A 21,985-nucleotide genomic window follows, 5' to 3' on the forward strand; every position below is an offset into this window, starting at 1 on the left:
TTGGTAAGGGTAGGTAACAACACATCCGCCACACTGATCCTCAACACAGGGGCCCCTCAGTGGTGTGTGCACAGTCGCCTCCTGTACTCCCTGTTCACTCATGACTGCACGGCCAGGCACGACTCCAACACCGTTAAGTTTGCCGATGACACAACAGGGGTAGGCCAGATCACCGACAACGATGAGACAGCCTATAGGGAGGTCAGACACCTGTCCATGTGGTGCCAGGACAACAATCTCTCCCTCAATGTGATCAAGACAAAGGAGATGATTGTGGACTACAGGAAAAAGAGGAACGAGCACGCACCCATTATTATCAACGTGGCTGTATTGGAGCAGGTTGAGAGCTTCAAGTTCCTTGGTGTCCACATCACCAACAAACTGACATGGTCCAAACACACCAAGACAGTCGTGAAGAGGGCACGACAAAACCTATTCCCCCTCAGGAGACTGAAAAGATTTGGCATGGGTCCTCAGATCCTCAAAAGGTTCTACAGCTGCACCATCGAGAGCATCCTGGTTGCATCACTGGTTGCATCACTGCCTGGCCTCCGAACGCAAGGCATTACAGAGGGTAGTGCGTACGGCCCAGTACATAACTGGGGCCAAGCTTCCTGCCATCCAGGACCTCTACACCAGGCAGTATCAGAGGAAGGCACTAAAAAATGTCAAAGACTCCAGCCACCCTAGTCATAGAATGTTCTCTCTGCTACCGCACGGCAAGCAGTACCGGAGCGCCAAGTATGTTTCCAAGAGGCTTCTAAACAGCTTCTATCCCCAAGCCATAAGACTCCTGAACATCTAATAAAATGGTTACCCAGACTATTTGCATTGGTCCACCCCCCCTCCCCCCTCTTTTACACCGCTGCTACTCTCTGTTGTTATCATCTATGCATAGACACTTTAATAACTCTACCTACATGTACATATTACCTCAACTAACAGGTGCCCCCGCACATTGTCTCTGTACCTGTATAGTCTCGCTATTGTTATTTTACTGCTGCTCTTTAATTACTTGTTACTTTTATTTCTTACTCTTTTTTAAAAAACTGCATTGTTGGTTAGGGGCTCGTAAGTAAGCGTTTCACTGTAAGGTCACTGTTGTTTTTGGCGCATGTGACTAATAAAATTAGATTTCTTGGGTATGACGCTACAAGCTTGGCACACGTGTATTTGGGTAGTTTCACCCATTATTTTCTGCAGATCCGCTCAAGCTCTGACAGGTTGGAAGGGGAGCGTCAATCCACAGCTATTTTCAGGTCTCTCCAGAGATGTTCAATCGGGTTCAAGTCCGGGCTCTGGCCCGAAGCCACTCCTACATTGTCTTGGCTGTGTGCTTAGGGTCGTTGTGCTGTTGGAAAGTGAACCGTCGCCCCAGTCTGAGGTCCTGAGCAGGTTTTCAACAAGGATCTCTCTGTACTTTGCTCCGTTCATCTTCCCCTCAAGCTTGACGAGTCTCCCAGTCCCTGCCGCTGAAAAACATCCCCACAGCATGATGCTGCCACCACCATGCTTCACCGTAGAGATGGTGCCAGGTTTCCTCGAGACGTGACGCTTGGCATTCAGGCTAAAGAGTTCAATCTTGGTTTCATCAGACCAGAGAATGTTGTTTCTCATGGATTGAGAGTCCTTTATGTGCCTTTTCGCAAACTTCAAGAGGGCCGTCATGTGCCTTTTACTGAGGAGTGGCTTCCATCTGGCCACTCTACCATAAAGGCCTGATTGGTGGAGTGCTGTAGATATGGTGTTCCTTCTGGAAAGTTCTCCCATTGACACAGAGGAACTCTGTCAGAGTAACCATCGGGTTCTTGGTCACCTCCCTGACCAAGGCCCTTCTCCCCAGATTGCTCATTTTGGCCGGGCAGCCAGTTCTAGGCAGAGTCTTGGTGGTTCCAAACTTCTTCTTTAAGAATGATGGAGGCCACCGTCTTCTTGGGGACCTTGTATGCTGTAGACATTTTTTGGCCCCCTTCCCCAGATCTGTGCCTCTGTAACAGTATAACTTTAGACCGTCCCTTCGCCCATACCCGGGCGCGAACCAGGGGCCCTCTGCACACATCAACAACTGACACCCACGAAGCATCGCTACCCATCGCTCCACAAAAGCCGCGGCCCTTGCAGAGCAAGGGGAACAACTACTTCAAGGTCTCAGAGCAAGTGACGTCACCGATTGAACCGCTATTTAGCGCGCACCGCTAACTAAGCTAGCCGTTTCACATCCGTTACACTCACCCCCCTTTTGACCTTCCTCCTTTTCCGCAGCAACCAGTGATCCGGGTCACGGCACCAATGTAACAGTATAACTTTAGACCGTCCCCTCGCCCATACCCGGGCACGAACCAGGGACCCTCTGCACACATCAACAACAGTCACCCACAAAGCGTCGTTACCCATCGCTCCACAAAAGCCGCGGCTCTTGCAGAGCAAGGGGAACTACTACTTCAAGGTCTCAGAGCAAGTGACGTAACTGATTGAAACGCTATTTAGCGCGCACCACCGCTAACTAAGCTAGCTGTTTCACATCCGTTACACCTCGACACAATCCTGTCTCGGAGTTCTACAGATAATTCCTTCAATCTCATGACTTGTTTTTTGCTCTGACATGCATTGTCACCTGTGGTACCTTTACGTAGACAGTTGTGTGCCTTTCCAAATCATGTCCAATCAATTCAAGTTGAAGAAACATCAAAGATAATCAATATAAACAGCATGTACCTGAGCTCAATTTCTTGTCTCATAGCAAATGGCCTGAATACTTATGTAAATAAGGTATTTCTGTTTTGCATTTTTAATACATTTGCAAAAACGGTCATTATGGGATATTGAGTGTAGATTGAAGAGGAAAAACATTGAATACATATAAAATAAGTCTGTAAAGGAAAGGAAATTGGTTAAAGTAAAGGGGTCTGAATGTTGTTATCTGAATGCACTGTATTTTTATCAATACATTACAATTACACAATAGGCCTCCTAAGACAAACAGAACTGATGGCACAGTAACTTTATTCAGAAACAAAGAGTAAACATAAGCATGTATAAATAAAACCATCTGGAGTTTCCAGTTTAAATTATTACCGGTAAACACACCTGACAATTGATAGGCTACACAAACATCAAACTGATGGAGTAGACTACACAAACATCACATTATAAATGCTTGCATTTACAGTCTCAGAGTTCACATACTGGATCACTGATAGTATGACATTAATACACTAAGACACTTCCTCATTAAGTTGGCTGTCCTTTTCGTACACAGAAAACTTAAGAGAGTTTGTAAATATACATATGGTACATTTTGTCTTGAAAATACTGTACCACTATTATAAGCGCTTGCACTTTGGAAGTTTTGTTCAGAGACAACCACACTGCTTTTTCAGATAGGGATTTGCAATGCTTTGACAATTGAATAGGGGAGAAATGGTATTCACGTCCTGTCCTAATCGCACAAGCTGAACTATTACAGAAATACAAAAGTGCATTTATCTACACATCTTCTGTACACAATATTAATGGTAATTGCTTAGTGTATGATATGTTCATACTATGTTTAATACTGCAGTTGGTATTTGGAGAACTGGACAAGTTGAATCATATTCCCTCTTGTACAGATAGTCATTTTAGTCCGTTAGCAGACGCTGTTATCCAGAGAGACTTACAGGAAACATTTGGGTTAAGTGCTTTGCTCAAGGGCACATCAAAATATTTTTTCACCCAGGCAGCTCAGGTATTCGAACCAGCGACCTTTCGGTTACCGGCCCACTGCTCTTAACCACTAGACCTCCTGTCGCTGCTATGCAAGGGATTTTGTTGATGTAACATATTCACTTTATTTTTGGACAATTGCAACATGCAACATAAACAGAAAGCTCTGCTTAAGCAAAGACCCATATTAGCTTTGCATGACATGAAATGATCAATTAGGCAGCAACCTACAGGCAGAGTGGGACCATTTCAAACCATTTCCAGAAGGCTATGGTATAGCGGCCTTACGGAAGACATTTGTGTTGCCCATTTAAGAGAAAAACACTCAAAATCATGTTGACAAAAACAACCTCTGCCATGTTTAAATTCTCACTTAATACTCCCCTGGGACTTACCCTAATCATAAGGAAACATTGGACTTTTTTTAAAGGTAAAAAAAAACCACGAAATCTCACATCACATTTTCACATGTAAATCAGGTTCTGTAAAACATTTAGTGGGTGGATGATAAGGCAAGTTTACCCCAAACACAGCATCATTGACAAGCAGTGTGCCTGTCCTTCTACACCAGGGGTGTCAAACTCATTCCATGGAGGGCAAATCGTCTGCTGGCTTCTGTTTTTTCGTTTCAATTAAGACCTAGACGGAGTTCCTAACTAAATCAGTGACCTTAATTCATCAATCAAGTACAAGGGAGGAGCGAAAACCAGCAAACACTCAGCCCACCGTGGAATGAGTTTGACACGTGTTCTACACGATCATGATCCATACCACCATCATGTCCACTAGACCATGATCTTTTGTATTACAAACACTGTGTAATGCATACGGATTCCTTCTGGTCTGGGGACTTCTGACATTGCACATCTTCCACAGAAAGATTCCCATAGTGATGTCAGAGACAACTTCCTCTGTTCAGTTTCCTGTAATTATTTTGGTGGAGGCCTCACATGACGGACCACTTTCTTCTCGTACACGGTCCTCATGGACTTTTCCACCTGTTTGAGGAACACCTGGGGAATCCGACCACACAGGGTGTTGACTGTGTCCAGAAACTTGGTCTGGAGGGGATAGAACAGCGACTGGAACAAGTTGTCCTCAAAGGGGTACTACGAAACAGAACCATTGCATGCCTCAGAGTTAGACACCAGTAGTGGTAGCTTATCAAACCACACAGAAATCAACAGTACCATTGCTTACTGTAGAGGGGAATGCCTATGAATCATATCATCTGGCTAATAAAAGGCATATCTATGGACAGCAGAGGGGGCTGATGTTGCTGTGTGACAAGGATTTCCTTATGTAAACATGTCCACACCGTTTGCTGTCCAAGGAGAAAAGGACAAAGGAAACAATAATCCACTAAAATGAATAGATTCTTACCTCGTGTATTGCATCATAAACTACTTTAAAGGCTGGTTGCTTGTCGTCGTGATACACTCCTCGGTTCCCATGGAGAATGGACACGCCTTCCTCCTCAGCTCCTTTACAGTTGCTCCCATACATGCAGTGATCAGGCCTGTAGTTCCACTGGCATGGGAAGGTGTACAGACACTCTGCAAACACACCGTTATACGTCTGTTACATCAGATTTCTGCACAATGTCCCCAAGATTGCCAGTGTATACCCTCTCTGATACCAGTATTGTTACTGCCAAAGAGCATTTGGAAAAAAATAAACCTAATGACTTCAACATGCAATGCTAATCGCTCAGGACCCTTCTAAGTTTTGCTTTACTGATTTAACAATTATCAAATTACTTGCTTTACAACTACAAGGATTGTAGTCCTTTTAAACTGCATCAAATCCTGGCTTGTGAAGGGAGAATAACACCAACAGAGTATCCCCTTAAACCAGAAACATGGGTACACGTAAAAGAGAAAGATCAGTCATGTTTCCATGGTGAGGCAGATATTACACAGTGACTGGCTGCTCCCACCACATTGCCCTGTTTTTCCATTTGGGGATGCTGCTATGGGAATGGTTATTTCCTGGACAGGTTCTAATCATGTTCTCAGACAAACAATGCTCCTGCCAAGTCTACTTAAGGCTTGGAACGCTTAATACCCATCTCGCAGACTGCACCGGTGTCAATCTGCTGCTGCAGCCACAGGCTGGTTTAGTTCCACAGCGTTGACTTAATTCAGGATAGTTATTTCTTGTGGATGTATTAGAGAAAACCAATACCTACACCTGCTTGAAGGAATTATATTGAATTCCGTACGAGCTGACATTCACGCTAACACCCTTTGGAATTAAATTTTGGGGAAACATTCTAATTTGATACAGGTCTAAGTACAGCTATTGCTCTTGCTGTCACCATGAATGGTGGTGACATTAAATACAACTTTATTTTCCTATTTGTAGTCAACAAAGGTATTCCAAATCAATGACAGCACTCTGCTACATTGAGGAAGAGCGAGGGAGGCAGAGTGTACCAGGGCCCAGTTTTCCAAAAGCGTATTAAGGCTAAGTTCATCGTTAGAACCTTCGAAGGAGGTTTCCCAAAACCACCATTATTGACGTTGCACTAGAAAGCACTCGTAATTGAACGCCTGCCTCAGACTCATTAGATGCTTTTTTGCTCTCCCGCATCACTTTCTACACAAACGATTTAAGCTAAACATACAATCACATGGTTTATCGTTTCCCTGTGACCACTGATAACTTCAGAACAAAATTGACTACAAATACAAAGTTACCGATATATTTGCAATTGATACAAACAAGCAACATATATTTTAATGCATATGATAAATGCATTAAAATATAAATACATTAGGGAAAGAGGCATACCTAGTCAGGTGCACAACTGAACGCATTCAACCGAAATGTGTCTTTCGCATTTAACCCTGAATCAGAGAGGTGTGGGGGCTACCTAAATCGACGTCATCGGCGCCCGGGGAACAGTTGGTGTTGGGGATTAACTGCATTGCTCAAGTGTAGAACGACAGATTCTGATAGGATAAGTGACATCATTTGAGTCAATTGGAGGTGTACCTGTGGATGAATTTCAAGGCCTACCTTCAAACTCTGTGCCTCTTTGCTTGACATCATGGGAAAATCAAAAGAAAATCAAAACCTCAAAAAATAATGGTAGACCTCCACAAGTCTGGTTCATCCTTGGGAGCAATTTTCAGACACCTGAAGGTACCACGTTCATCTGTACAAACAATAGTACGCAAGTATAAACACCATGGGACCACGCAGCCGTCATACCGCCCAGGAAGGAGACGCATTCTGTCTCCTAGAGATTAACGTACTTTGGTGCGAAAAGTGCAAATCAATCCCAGAACAGCAAAGGACCTGGTGAAGATGCTGGAGGAAACAGGTACAAAAGTATCAATATCCACAGTAAAACGAGTCCTATATCGACATAACCTGAAATGCCGCTCAGCAGGGAAGAAGCCACTGCTTCAAAATCGCCATTAAAAAAGCTAGACTACGGTTTACAACTGCACATGAGGACAAAGATCGTACTTTTTGGAGAAGATGTCCTCTGGTCTGATGAAATAAAAATAGAACTGTTTGGTCATAATGACCATCGTTATGCTTGGAGGAAAAACGGGGAGACTTGCAAGCCGAAGAACACCATCCCAACCGTGAAGCACGGGGGTGGCAGCATCATGTTGTGGGGTGCTTTGCTGCATGAGGGACTGGTACACTTCACAAAATAGACAGCATCATGAGGAGGGAAAATTATGTGGATATATTGAAGCAACATCTCAAGACATCAGTCAGGAAGTTAATGCTTGGTTGCAAATGGGTTTCCCAAGCATACTTCCAAAGTTATGGCAAAATGGCTTAAGGACAACTAAGTCAAAGTATTGGAGTGGCCATCACAAGGACCTGACCTCAATCCAATAGAAGATTTGTGGGCAGAACTGAAAAAGCGTGTGTTAGCAAGGAGGCCTACAAACCTGACTCAGTTACACCAGCTGTCAGGAGGAATGGGCCAAAATTCACCCAACTTATTGTTGGAAGCTTGTGGAGGCTCCCAGAAATGTTTGACCCAAGTTAAACAATTTTAAGGCAATGCTACCAAATACTAATTGAGTGTATGTAAACTTCTGACCCACTGGGAATGTGATGAATGAAATTAAAGCTGAAATAAATCATTCTCTCTTTTACTAGGATTAAATGTCAGGAATTGTGAAACTGAGTTGAAATGTATTTGGCTAAGGTGTATGTAAACTTCCGACATCAACTGTACATTTCATGTTCAATAAATTGAGTTCTATTTTCCTACTTGTAGGCTACTGACTGTAATTTGTCTCATATTTTATAATGTGTGTAAAATGATGTGGCAAATCAGTGATTTAATGCATTTTTATTGGTTAAGCATTAGAATAAGCAACCTCAATATTTGCAGCCATAGGTGGTAAAATCTCTCTCTAGGAGCTGATCCGTCGTCAGTATTGTGAAATAATTGGAACGTTAAGGTAAAATTTGAATTGAGAAAGCTGACCCGAGAGCAGCGGTGCCTTTCTTTCGATCCTATCAGTATCGACAAATGCTCCAACGATGCACTTAGCGACTGTTCTCTCTGCATGGTGTTCTGGGAAAGGCGTGTTACATCTTCGGCCGCTGTAGGAAAGATGCATTGTTAAAAACACTCGTAAGCCTAAGTTCCATCGCTATCGGGGAACCGGGCCAAGATTTGTAGTGGAAGAGAGAGGGAGGAAGAGTGTGCCTGAGTTGTAGTGGAAGAGAGAGGGAGGAAGAGTGTGCCTGAGTTGTAGTGGAAGAGAGAGGGAGGAAGGGTGTGCCTGAGTTGTAGTGGAAGAGAGAGGGAGGAAGGGTGTGCCTGAGTTGTAGTGGAAGAGAGAGGGAGTACGAGTGTACCTGAGTTGTAGTGGAAGAGAGAGGGAGGACGAGTGTACCTGAGTTGTAGTGGAAGAGAGAGGGAGGACGAGTGTACCTGAGTTGTAGTGGAAGAGAGAGGGAGGACGAGTGTACCTGAGTTGTAGTGGAAGATGATATTTAAGAGATCTTGGTCACCCCAGGTGATGTGATTCTTGTACTTCTGGTAGAGTGGGTGGAGGAGGTCCTCCCATGACAGGCCACTGGTTATCATGCTGTTCTGGAATAGGAACAAGGACCGGTTTACTCCATCGCCTAGGGAGTAGCTACACATCAAACACTACAGAAATGCCCAATTTAAAAAAAATAGCCAAGAATTGCCCATGTTACAATTTCTACTGCTCTTTCTTGGTTGCAGAGAGATGCCAACTTGAGCTTGAATGTGCTGAAGCATTGCTTTAATGCGAGTGTGGCGATCGCAGAGCCTCAGTCTACTCTACTCTGAGCACTCAGATTGTTGACGCTGACTGTCAATAAGTGACACATCTGTTGCTGGTTGGGTTCAGATAGATATGATTGATTGATAAAACCAATCTCCTTGCAGCTTTCAGGTAGAAAACAGGGAAGGCATGACCAAAATAACAAACGGAGATGACCAAAAGGCTAATTGATTTATGATGTTCCTTACTTTGAACAGAGTGCTTCGTATCCTTGTGAGGTTCATCAGCATGACTCCTGAGTTGACCCCGGTGACCCCGTAGAAGGGATGGCGTGCAAAGCGGCTATACCAGCCTATCTTAGGGATCTCATGCTCTGGGGCCATAGCAGCCAGCTGGGTGGTGTTGAAGGCCTTGAGGAAACTCCACATATCATCCATGGGCCTGAGGAACAGCACATCTGTATCCACGTAGAGTAAAGAGTCTACATCCTTCAGGATCACCTGTTAGGATAATAATCAGGTTACTATCGGAATAATTCATTTCCTCTTATTCCAGTGATGGTACATAATGCACACACACACTACCGTTCAAAAGTTTGGGGTCACTTAGAAATGTCCTTGTTTTCCATACATAAAATTAGTTGCAAAATGAATAGGAAATATAGTCAAGATGTTGACAAGGTTATAAATAATGATTTTTTATTTAAATAATAATTGTGTCCTTCAAACTTTGCTTTTGTTAAAGAATCCTCCATTTTCAGCAATTACAGCCTTGCAGACCTTTCTAGCATTCTAGTTGTCAATTTGTTGAGGTAATCTGAAAAGATGTCACCCTCCCACATATTAGATTGGCTAGATGGGCACTTCTTACGTACCATACGGTCAAGCTGCTCCCACAACAACTCAATAGGGATGAGATCTGGTGGCTGTCCTGGCCACCCCATTATAGACAGAATACCAGCAGACTGCTTCTACCATAAATAGTTATTGTATAGAGGAGCTGTGCTTTGGGTCATTGTCCCGTTCGGAGGAGGAAATTGGCCGCTAATTAAGCGCCGTCCACAGGGTATGACTGGCATTACAAAATGGAGTGATAGCCTTCCTTCTTCAAGATCCCTTTAACCCTGTACAAATCTCCCACTTTTACCACCACCAAAGCACCCCAGACCATCACATTGCCTCCATCATGCTTGACAGATGGTATCAAGCACTCCTCCAGCATCTTTTCTGCATCTCACAAATGTTCTTCTTTGTGATCTGAACAAATCAAACTTAGTTGTTTCTGTCTATAACACCTTTTCCCCACCAATCCTCCTCTGTCCAGCGTCTGTGTTATTTTGCCCATCTTAATATTTTATTTTTATTGGCCAGTCTGAGATATGGCTTTTTCTTTGCAACTCTGCCTAGAAGGCCAACATCCCGGAGTCGCCTCCTCACTGTTGACATTGAGACTGGTGTTTTGTGGGTACTATTTAATGAAGCTGCCAGTTGAAGACTTGGGAGGTGTCTGTTTCTAAAACTAGACACTTTAATTTACTTGTCCGCTTGCTCAGTTGTGCCCCGGGGCCTCCCACTCCTCTTTCTATTCTGGTTAGAGCCAGTTTGTGCTGTTCTGTGAAGGGAGTAGTACACAGCGTTGTAAGAGATCTTCAGTTTCTTGGAAATTTCTTGCGTGGAATAGCCTTCATTTCTCAGAACAGAAATATACTGATGAGTTTCAGAAGTTATTTGTTTCTGGCCATTTTGAGCCTGTAATCGAACCCACAAATGCTGATGCTCCAGATACTCAACTAGTCTAAAGGACAGTTTTATTTCTTCTTTAAACAGCACAACAGTTTTCAGTTATGCTAACATAACTGCAAAAGGGTTTTCAATTAGCCTTTTAAAATTATAAACTTGGATTAGCTAACACAACAACGTAACACAACGTGCCATTAGAACACAGGTGATGGTTGCTGATGCCTCTGTACGCACATGTAGATACTCCATTATTTATTTATTTTTTAAATAAAAAAATGCCGTTTCCATCTACAATAGTCATTTACAACATTAACAATGCCTATGCTGTATTTCTTATAAATTTGATGTTATTTTAAATGGACATTTAAAAAAAACATTTCTTTAAAAAACAAGGACATTTCTAAGCGACCCCAAACTTTTGAACAGTAGTGTATATGGGATTTTTTATTTTACTAGGTAAGTCAGCTAAGAACAAATTCTTATTTACAATGAAGGCTACACCGGCCGAACCCGGACGACGCAGGGCCAATTGTGCGCAGCCCTGTGGGACTCACAATCATGGCAGGTTGTGATACAGCCTTCGACTCCAGGGTGTCTGTAGTGACGCCTCTAGCACTGATATGCAGTGCCTTAGACCACTGCACCACATTGGCTTGACGGAAGATTACAATCACAAAGCAATCTGTTCCTGATGAGAATCAAATAGCACTCGGCCCCTGCAAAGTATAGGGTTTGTGTTGCATCATCTGCCAATCAATAAAGTTGCAGACATGGATTGCTTACCACTTTTTACAACGGTGCAATGTGTACAAAAACAAAGCAATGTGTGCACACGGTTTGATGATTTAAAGATTGTCCATTAAAAAGTAAATGAATGGCAATGCTTTAATTAAGTTATTTAATTAAATCTCTGGGGATTGCTTGTTTGTTAAGTAACGGTCAATGGGTATGAATAAAGCCATATATTATCATACTGAGGTAACTGATTATATACCAACAAGTAAAACCCATCATAAATTATTCATACTATTATTACCTGGGTATATCATTCTTCTGCCTGCGTAAATCAAGCTAAACGTATCTAATAGAAAATGCATTGGGGTCAGGATGCAGCCCAGAGTGGCATGGTACTAAGAAAACTGATGACATGGGCAATTACCTTAACACATTTTCTAATGAATATAGCTTTATCAGTTTCAAGAATCAGTTCATATGTTTGATAGATATGATTCAAATCAAAGTTTATTGGTCGCGCACACAGATTTGCAGATGTCGCAGGTGTAGCGAAATGCCTATGTTTCTAGCTCCAACAGTGTAGTAATTATGATTAGGTACACAGAGAGAGAAAAGAGACGATGTGCTGCAGCCTTACAGGGAGAAACAGCCTCTGGGCAGCGCAGGGCTTGAACAGCTTTTTCCATTCCTCTGCATTCCCCACAGAGAACGTGATTGGGTAGATACTGTACTGGAACTTGTTTGTGATAGCATGGGGCCACTGGCTCAGCTGAAAGAGAAACTACACAAAGTTACTAAACATCATAATTTGCTGTGAGAGGTAGCACAGCCATTTTTAGATGCAATCCCCGGAAGTCTCAATTAATTTCCAAAGAAACAAAAGCACAACTTGAGCGCATTTTCAAAAGGTTGAGTCAAGAGGTGTAGAGGAGAGGGATCACTGAGAGAGCAGATGGAAATATTTATTATTCTGACACATGATACAATCCTGAGAGTTCAAGTCTACATAAACACCTAAGGAAGTTCTTGTAAACCAATTAAGTAATGTCTTTACAGTAAGTGCAGCGGTGTCGTACATTGACCATAACGCTGCCAGTTATTGCTATAACGACGCCCAACTCCCAGTTAAACTAACCTAAACTAACCTAAACAAAAGGAGGTAGAAAATATTCATCCCATTCTGTCGAGTTACCCCCTCAAAGTAAACACTGCTGTCACACATAGAAGCCTACGATTTTCCGCTCTGTTAGACGCTCAAGCCCTCCATAATCATCAACATTATTAAACAATTTGGCCATGAGACAAAGATCAGTGTGAGGAGCAGGCAGGATTTCTGCTGACGAGGTGCACAGATCAGAGGTCAAAAAACCTTTTAGCTTGCTTCTAATTCCTGTTTCATCAGCACAGGCCGGATGTGAAACATTCCATCTCCTGCTCACATGCTACTAACCTTTGGGTTTAACCAACTCAACTTCCTGGCTAGCATGAAGCCAATTACAAAGGGGAGGTTCTCAGATGGTAAACATACCATAACTCATAAGCACATAAAGGGTATGTAGCCCCATGCATGCACAGTGTTTTCGTTTATGTAGGCCAGGGCTCTCCAATCCTATTTATGGAGAGCTACCCTTCTGTAGGTTCACTCCAACCCCAGTTTTACCTAACCTGATTCAGCTTATCAAGCAGCTAATTATTAGAATCAGGTGTGCTAGATTAGGGTTGGAGCTAAAACCTAAGCTAAAACAGTAGCTCTCCAGGAATAGGGCTGGAGAGCCCTGAATGTAGGCTATATACCTTCAGGTTTACAGCTACACAGTAGCATAAGACATTGACTTTCGTAAAGCTTGAGTCGTGAATAAACTAACGGTGACTGAAAACTTGCATGGTTAATGCGGTGAGGCAAACGTCTGGGGGATATATGATCCGACCTTGAGATAAAAGGCCTGTAAGGCGTTAGAGGGCAAGTGAGAGGGAGATCAAAAAAGGTTAGATCTGTTTTTGTTTTTTTAAACATGCCAATACTCCGATCTGGCAGTGAATGTCATCTATAACTGAGCATGGAAGAACATTAAACAAGATACTGTCCGTATGAAAAGCATGAGTCTTTGAAAATATTCAAATAGTCCTATATTTCATTGAGAATTACAGTGGTCCTTTTCTAGAAACATACCGTACCTAAAGCCTAGATCATGTACTTTGTTAAGGGGATACTTACCCCCTTTTCAAACTGTGAGGTCAAGGGGTCCTCTGCAAAGATGTGGAATTTGATACTCTTGATGCTGAAGAGGAGGGCTGACTTGACCATGGTGAGCGTCTCATCCAGTCGGTTCCCACAGGCCACCACGGCCAGGTGCATGACCTCCTCAGCACGGGTGCGCTTCGATGCGGGCCAACCCACTCCCATGTCACTCCTCTGTCTGCTACAGGGATACACACAGGGGCAACAAGTATGAGACTCTCCGCTTACAGAAGGCTCCTCAGGCTTGCTCATCAACTGTCAACAGAATGGCAGAGCCGTGCCGCTACATAGCAACGCTGATACTTCTTCATGGACATGTCAACGGCCATGAGAACAGATCTGAACATGACAGGATGTGGCTTAGACACATATTCCAGACAGTACATAATCACACTGTTTCTACTGACAGACAGCTAACCAACATGTTCATATTCAAGGCTCCCTACAAGACATCCCTGTCATATGCTCACGGTGAGCAGCACTCCCTCACCATACCCTTCTCCCTCTCCTGTAGTGTAGGTCTGTATATACCCACTGGGCTTTGTTCTCTCATGTTCAAGGCGAAGTTGTTTCTATAGCAGACATAAAAATGCTCTCTGCACAGCAACAGAGACTGCCATTGAATTCAAATGGATTCAGCAGAGCAGAATAAATCACACTCTGAAAAATAAAAATGTGTATAGCTCAACGTAGAACTAGACCTAAATCCTCGAGTTGCATTTTATGTACACACCATATGGGGTGGTTTTTATGATGCGTGTAAATGTAAACATTAGCAAACGCAAAGGAAGAATGGTCCCAAAATCCTTCTTCAGAATGAAGTAGCCCTCATTTGTGTGAGGAAAGGAAACATACTATTCTGCCAGAGGAAAGTGCAACATCTACCCAAGAGCTTCATGTAGGCAAAGAATGTTTCTTTTAGCCTAACAATCTGAAGGGGGAAACTGAAATTTGACAGGTGGGTTGCAGGACAGTCTCCAAGCGTGACACTTGGTTTTCTGCATGGCTGAGGGACAATCATGCAACACCGATTACGATGGATGGCAGAGCTCAGAGAAACCTGTCCTCTAGGCTTTGATGGCAGAGGCTCTTTCAAGAACAATTCATGTTTATGAACATGTACTGTGTACATTATTACTAGGGGGAAAATTATACACACAAAATACTGAGGGATAGGCATATTGTCTTTTAACCTGCAACCTAAGCATAAATGCTCAGAAAATGTGTTGTTCTATGATACATACTGCATTGCGTTATAGATGGCCTGGACCAGTGAAATGAATGTTGTGAACACAGTTAGTTAGACCAAACAAAGCCCCATTATTTATTGTAAGAAGAACATGCTGCTCATGTGAGGTAATCTTACATAGTGTTAGAACTATTTTCCACCCATCTGGAAACATTTTGACAAACTCAGACTAGCTCTAAAGGGATACAAGGACTGCACTAATTATTGACAACAGAGAGTACTGTGCCTACGTGGCCTTGGGCTCGCAACAATCTCTTTCAAATCATGAAGAAAGACAAAACAGCTTAGAAGAGCACAGTGACAATATAGCTTACCTTAATCAACAAATCTATCAAACATTACTTCAACTATTTAGAAATTCCATCAGATACAAGCCACTACTGCAATCCGCTGAAGGCTTGCATAAAACTTGTGTGAAGGGAATGCTATCAGAAGTTTTAGAAAAATCAGAAAATGTGTCCTCCCTATGCATAATGGATTTCAAACAGAGGAGGCTGGTGGGAGAAGCTATTGGAGGATGGGCTTATGTCTGTAATGGAACGGTATCAAACATGTGGAAACCATGTTTGACTCCGTTCCATTCCAGCCATTACAATGAGCCTGTCCTCCTATAGCTCATCCCACCAGCCTCCTCTGATTTCAATAAAGTAACAGTATCTTTGAGTGAATCATCACCCCTAGCTACATGCATTCTGTTTAACAGATTTCCCAGTTACTCAACGCAAACCTCTGTCAGGAGGTACTTAAGTGAGTGAGCTACCAAAAAGAGAGCTTTTTCCACCTGATGAGGCCCGCGTAAGAAGTCTCTCAAACCTTGTCAGGATGCTCGGGTAAGCAGGGAGATTTCAAAGCCCTGCAGAAAGAGAGAGAGCAGTCTCCAGTCATCCAAGATGACATTTTTATAGCTTTACATAATGTCAGTGCAACGGAATACCTTGTTGGCCTCGGGGGACACTGTTTTACAGTATTCCAGATGATGGGGCAAGGAATTTGTTTAAAAGGGCTTATTAAATCAGATGTAACCATTGGGAGGAAAGTTTTTTTTTATGGGGACAGTATCATGCATGACCTTTCCTTACACACTGTGTGAGACAGACTGAGAAATACATGCTACATTGAGCCTGGATGTGAAACATCCATCAGCAGTGGAATATATTGACCAAAAATAAGTGTTATTACAGTGTAATTGTCTACAACAAGATATTATGACTGTAGAATTTAGTGTGAGCTGGGACAGCTGATGGTATCTGTCCGGGAAGCAGCGCTTCTCCCTACTTTTATCCACAGGAAGCAGAGTGATACATCAAGAGGAAATGGTTTGATAAGGAAAGATGGGCATGTTTGTCTATTTAAAGGTGTGTAAGAGGAAGTCAGTTGCGTTTGAAGTGATGAAGATGGGAAAATTACACGAACAAAATAGGAAAGAGTAACCAAGACAACATAATAGCTTATATTTTATGGTAATTCTATGCCTCCCTTTCAGCCCTCCCCCTCACCAGAACCAATGGTAAAGTGCCTGAAGCTATGGGAGATGTGCAGTGTTTTTTAAACATTTTTATCAGAGCACTTACTGCTTTGTTTGCTAAACCTGCTTTGGTTATTTTCCTCCATCCCCATTGGCCTCCACCCCATTTCTCTTATCAGTAGAGAGCACATGTGTGTGGGTGTGGTCTCTGCCAGGACACTATGGTCCAGACTGAATGCTTTATAAATGCTTCCAACCAGATCACTGATCAAACAGGACATTGTAGGTAAAAGCAACATTTACAACAGAAAGCATTGCCTTTAGAACATTGCCTTTAGAATATCAAATCTGGGCTATTATCATATCAGTGACAGCCATGACAGAGGGAATGGAAGGATGTTATGTTTTGGGAAAGAATTTGAGCAGGGCCCAAAATAGTATAATAGGAGACATAACAAAAAACAAGTCCATACCTGGACAGAAATAGTGAATGATGACAAACCATTGTCTAGCTATTGTCTGCAAGGCACAGGAAAGAGGGGATGATGGCCATCAGTTGAGGTCATCTATATTGGTCTACTTGGGCGTGTCTACTTTGAAGGGACATGGCATCACACATCATATTATACACATTGACAAGTTCAGCCTCTTGACTTGAAGGTGGAGAGTTCTAAATGATATGTAAAATGTATGCTCCTCAATCCCCAATAGTGTAATGACTGGGTCTCCTTGGACTAATGTATATTCCATCATCTTAAACTCTCTCAAGGTGACCTTTAAACCTGTTAACCACAGGACTTTTAAAAAATGGATAAAACCCAGAAACCATGGGGTACAAAGGTCAGATTCGAGGTCAAACTATCAAATTGATTCCGTTGTTTACAAAGCTACACAATTAGAATATTTTTTACAACCCCAAGACACTTCTTTGAGCTGATGTTGGAATTAAATATGCACACAACTTACTGAATAGGTGATACCTTTGCAATAAATGTCATACATCCATCGGTCATTTAGAACAATACATGTGATAATAAAAATAGGATTTGAATGACAAAAGCAAGTTTGGTCCTCTCATGACTGACCAAGCCATTGTTTGGTGCCAACGTCCTTGAACATAATTGAGCCTATGTATATTTTTGATGGGGGGGGGGGACGTCTTCCTGAATGAATAAAGAGAGAAGGACGGGATACGTGTGGACTCATTCCATTACTTCCACAGGGAATAAAACCCATCTATCTCTGTAAGCAGATAGTCATGCAATCCGTTAAAAGGTGAAAAAAAATCCCCATCTAACCTTTGAGACATCTTGCATCTTTAAATGTGTTCCAAAACGTTGATGAAAAAATAGGCGTGGAGAAGAAAAAAACCATGAATCATATCAACATTAGCAGGCGAGTAATGGTGCGATAATTCCTTACCTCTTTGCGATCGCATTGCCTCCTCTACTGGATACTTTCGATACTTTTCGGTACGTGAGTGGTTGTTTGTGTGGAATGTGAAGTTCATCGAGAGTTTTTTTTGTTAACTTTGATGCAACATTGTTTCGAAGCCCCGAGAACTTCGGAAAATAGTTATCCTCCTCAACTTCTTTCAAAGGCGGATCGTCTGCAGCATTTCCCCCAAAAAAGTACAAAAGTAAAAAAACTCCAAAACAGACAGCGATCACAACAATTTTACAATGAATTCTCATCGTGGAAAACTGTTCTGATGATTTGGAGGAGCACAATATTCCTCTTTCATGTCTGTGAATACGTAATAACAGCTAGAGTTGACATTCTGTTACTACTCCGTTGCATTGCGTCGGAGATGACCCAGAGCGAAGAGGAGGAGCTTTCCACGTATATGGCCATCACTCAGTGGGAGTTTCTATATTCTCTTACCGTAATCTTTAGAAGAGAAGTGCGAGTGTTTTGTTTGACATCACAATGTGAACTCATCCATCACAATGCATCAGTAGCTATGTTTACATTAAAGCTGCAAAATGCAGAAATCGCTCCGCCATTTCCTGGTTGCTAAAAGTGTAATAGTTCGTCTAATCTAAGTTTATTTGACAAAACAAGCAATGTTTAGTGTAGAGAATCATTGTACCATCTAAACCGTGGTGAAGTATGTTTGAAATACCAAACATATTGTATTTTCAGCTGTTTGAAGCTGGTGTACAAAACCGAAAGTAAAAGATACACAAACGAAACTTAAGAACGGGAAGCATAGAAATAGAGCACATAAAACAGATCTACAACTTCTTAGACTTCTATGTGAATTTGGTCAGGTTGCCCAAAAAGTGACATATTGCAGCTTTTACTTGTCCAGTGATTTTTTTGTCAACATTTAAAAAAAGTTTGCATAGAAAATAGATTGCCTGCTAGGGTGCTGGACGTAATCATGTCACACCTAAAGAAACATTTTAAATCTAAAAAAACCTAGTGTAGAATAAAAATGTAGTGGTTGAAGTGTTACTCAATATACACAAGTTTTGTAGTGTTCAGTAGGAAAACAGTAGTGTTTCCAGTTGTAATCAGGTAGAGATTTTTACCACTTGATGTTGGCAGTAAATATGGTACTTGGTACTCCAGTGTATATTTGGCCTTGTGTTTTAGGTAATTTTCCTGCTGAAAGGTGAATTTGTCTCCCAGTGTCTGGTGGAAAGCAGACTAAAACAGATTTTCCTCTAGGCTTTGGCCTATGCTTAGCACTATTCCATTTATTTCTATCCTAAAAAACTCCCTAGTCCTTGCCGATGACAAGCATACCCATAACATGATGCAGCCACCACCATGCTTGAAAATATGAAGAGTGGTACTCAGTGATGTGTTGGATTTTCCCCAAACATACTGCTATGTATTCAGGACATGAAGTTAATTTCCTTGCCACATTTTTTGCAGTTTTACTTTTGTGCCTTATTGCAAACAGGATGCATGTTTTGGAATATTTGTATTCTGTGCAGGCTTCCTTCTTTTCGCTGTCATTTAGGTTAGTATTGTGGAATAACTACAATATTGTTGATCCATCCTCAGTTTTCTCCTATCACAGGCATTAAACTCTGTAACTGTTTGTAAACAAAAAAAAACGTTTTACTTCGAACACAGATGTATACATACAAACAACATCTTACAGATTCACACAAACAATGACTACATCTCATCTGCCCAGACCCGCAAGCTCACACCTCCATCCCAATAGCCTTTATTATTGCTTGCCACTTGGCCATAAATTGTATCAATTTGTTTTAATTTGGTCAGCCATGCTCTTTCAATATTTAAATAATAAATTATTAGATTTTTCCATTGCGTTCATGATGGTGGATTGATTTCCAAGTTTTTAGTATTTGTTTTTTCAAGATGAGTGATGAGTGAATCGTCCAGCCCACTACACCCAAACATGCCATGTCTTGAAATATACAAACAGACAGATTAAAAGTAAGTTTATATCATAGTACTTCTGACAGACAACTTTCTAGCTCCGCCAAAAATATTTGGATCTCATAGCATTCCCTGAAAGCATAGATTATTGAGTCATAAGTTTTACACCTAATGCATGACTGCTGTAAACTCTAATTGTTTTAAAGTCACCATTGGCCTCATGGTGAAATCCCTGAGTCGTTTCCTTCCTCTCTGGCATTTGAGTTAGGAAGGATGCCTGTATCTTTGTAATGACTGGGTGTATTGATACACCATCCAAAGTATAATTAATAACGTCACCATGCTCAAAGAGATATTCAATGTCTGCTTTTTTATAAACCCATCTACCAATAGGTGCCATTTTTGCAAGGCATTGGAAAACATTCCTGGTCTTTGTGGTTCCGTTTCTGTTTGAAATTCACTGCTGGGCTGAAGGACCTTCCAGATAATTATATGTGTGAGTTACAGAGATGACATAGCCATAAAAAAAACAATGTTAAACACTATTATAGCACACAGAGTGAGTCCATTCAATTTGTGACTGATAAGCAAATATTTACTGCTGAATTTATTTAGGCTTGCCATAACAAGGGGGTTGAATACTTATTGGCTCAAGATAAATAATTTGATTTTATTAATTTGTAAACATTTCTCTAAACATAATTCCATTGGAATTGTGTGAAGGCTCTCATGTAAAAATATTCCCAGCGTTGAGTAGTTCCCAATCGTTCTGATTGTGTTCTGATTATGACGTGTGTTTTAAAAATTCTCACAGCGTGAAAATGTTCCCAGTTTAATAAATGCACCTGCGTCTCTATATGTGGAGGGCTAAGCTCGAGCTGATGTTTCTCTCACACCCTCTCGTAGCGCCAATGTTTTTGCAATCGCAAAAATCTCTCCTCACATCAACCCTCAGCATTTTGACGCGCGAGTCGGGTGTTTATATGCTGAAACAGCCACACAATCTCAGCCATCCACATAAAGAAAACGCTATTTCAATTATTGAAACGGGAACGTTTTCAAGCTCGGAGAAAATATGCATGACGTCACAATCAGAACACAATCAGAACGATTGGGAACTATTTCACGCTGGGAAGAGTTTTACATGACACAGACCAGTGACACAACATCTCAATTTAATCTATTTTAAATTCAGACTAACACAAAATGTGGAAAAAGTCAAGGGGTGTGAATACTTTCTAAAGGTTCTGTAGCATTAAGTGTGGAGTGTAGCTTCATAGTTAAGTGTTGACATCACATGCCCCACTTGCCTAAACATCAGGCTGTTACCATGGTTACCACATGGCTGGCTATTCATTTTGAAAGAAGTCTGACTACAAAAGACGCAAGAGTCTCTACAAGCCGGAATGTTGAATAAAATGATATTTACACTTACTTTACCGGTTGTCCGTGCTGTAGGTCCTTTTGGCGATAGGAGGTGGAGATAGGGTACCCACAGGAAAGTGGTTTTCCTTTTTTTTGTAGTGTAACTTTTTTCGCACCGGTAGGTTCTGTCTTATCTCCGTACACATTGCACGTGATGCACAATATTTAAACAATAGCCAAATGTAATCGAACGTAGTCGATCAAAGCGCGTTTCCTCTCAATCAGTTTAATTTTGTTTCATTATTTATCATCTGATTGTGTGGGACAATGTTCGGTCTGTGATTCGGTTAGGCTCAGCCATATTGTGCAAGTGTTTGTCTAATGGGAATTGTCAAGACTGAAAATAGAAAACCGGAAATACAAACAATTTAGAGAACAGCATACTTTAGGTCGGGTTGATAATGCTAAATGTTATTGACGAGAGTAAGTATTTCACTCTCGGATTATAAAAGAGACTAGTAACCCGCATACCTTAAATTATTCGGCAATCATAATTTATTCGTAAAACACTGTTTCCATCATCATTTGTCACAATAAAGAAATTTAGGCGAAAAAAATCCACCCATGTCGACTCGAACAGTTTCAACTAGTAACTATAGCCGGAAAGTCAAAAATTAATGAAAACAAAAATTCGCTTTTTGGTCTTAATATTAGGTTAGCAGTGGGGTTAGGGTTAGCTTTAAAATCACATTTTAAGAAGAGAAATGGAAGAAATAGGCGGGGGTTATGCTGTGGTAACCAGTGACGACCTGGTTGAACAGATCTACCACTTAGACTTGCTTTCAATGAGAACGACAGATCTATCTCAAATGTCCATGTGAA

The 21,985-nt window shown here is 41.7% G+C and overlaps 1 protein-coding gene across 9 annotated transcripts; it reads right to left on the reverse strand.

Annotated features, from left to right (window-relative positions):
* Positions 1 to 2,971: 2,971 nt before the first annotated feature.
* LOC109898139 (glucoside xylosyltransferase 2) lies at positions 2,972 to 21,478 on the reverse strand. 9 transcript variants are annotated; one of them, XM_020492975.2, is made up of 8 exons: positions 17,798 to 18,200; positions 13,638 to 13,842; positions 12,060 to 12,203; positions 9,197 to 9,448; positions 8,665 to 8,788; positions 8,174 to 8,292; positions 5,089 to 5,261; positions 2,972 to 4,814 (listed from the first exon to the last, which is right to left on the reverse strand). In XM_020492975.2, the coding sequence occupies exons 1-7, from the start codon at positions 18,067 to 18,069 to the stop codon at positions 5,109 to 5,111; spliced, it is 1,269 nt and encodes a 422-aa protein (XP_020348564.1). In that variant the 5' UTR covers positions 18,070 to 18,200; the 3' UTR covers positions 2,972 to 4,814; positions 5,089 to 5,108. The 9 variants fall into 9 exon arrangements, with proteins under 9 accessions (XP_020348564.1, XP_031648087.1, XP_031648156.1 ...); XM_031792227.1 differs by having other exon boundaries at positions 12,060 to 12,191; positions 17,798 to 18,199; XM_031792296.1 differs by lacking the exon at positions 8,174 to 8,292 and adding an exon at positions 15,724 to 15,763 and having other exon boundaries at positions 12,060 to 12,191; positions 17,798 to 18,198.
* Between the last annotated feature and the right edge of the window lie 507 nt (positions 21,479 to 21,985).

The sequence above is a fragment of the Oncorhynchus kisutch genome, linkage group LG1 (genome assembly GCF_002021735.2).
Source record: "Oncorhynchus kisutch isolate 150728-3 linkage group LG1, Okis_V2, whole genome shotgun sequence".
NCBI classification, from domain to species: Eukaryota; Metazoa; Chordata; class Actinopteri; order Salmoniformes; family Salmonidae; genus Oncorhynchus; species Oncorhynchus kisutch.

What these genes read in the sequence shown, in the direction of transcription:
- LOC109898139 (XM_020492956.2), bottom strand. Translation starts at nt 18,069, where the DNA reads ATGAGAATTCATTGTAAAATTGTTGTGATCGCTGTCTGTTTTGGAGTT. An exon ending in CCCAGAGGCTGTTTCTCCCT is followed by an intron (nt 9,449 to 12,059) that starts GTAAGGCTGCAG and finishes TTATCCTAACAG; the next exon opens with GTGATCCTGAAGGATGTAGA. An exon ending in TACGAAGCACTCTGTTCAAA is followed by an intron (nt 8,789 to 9,196) that starts GTAAGGAACATC and finishes TTCCTATTCCAG; the next exon opens with AACAGCATGATAACCAGTGG.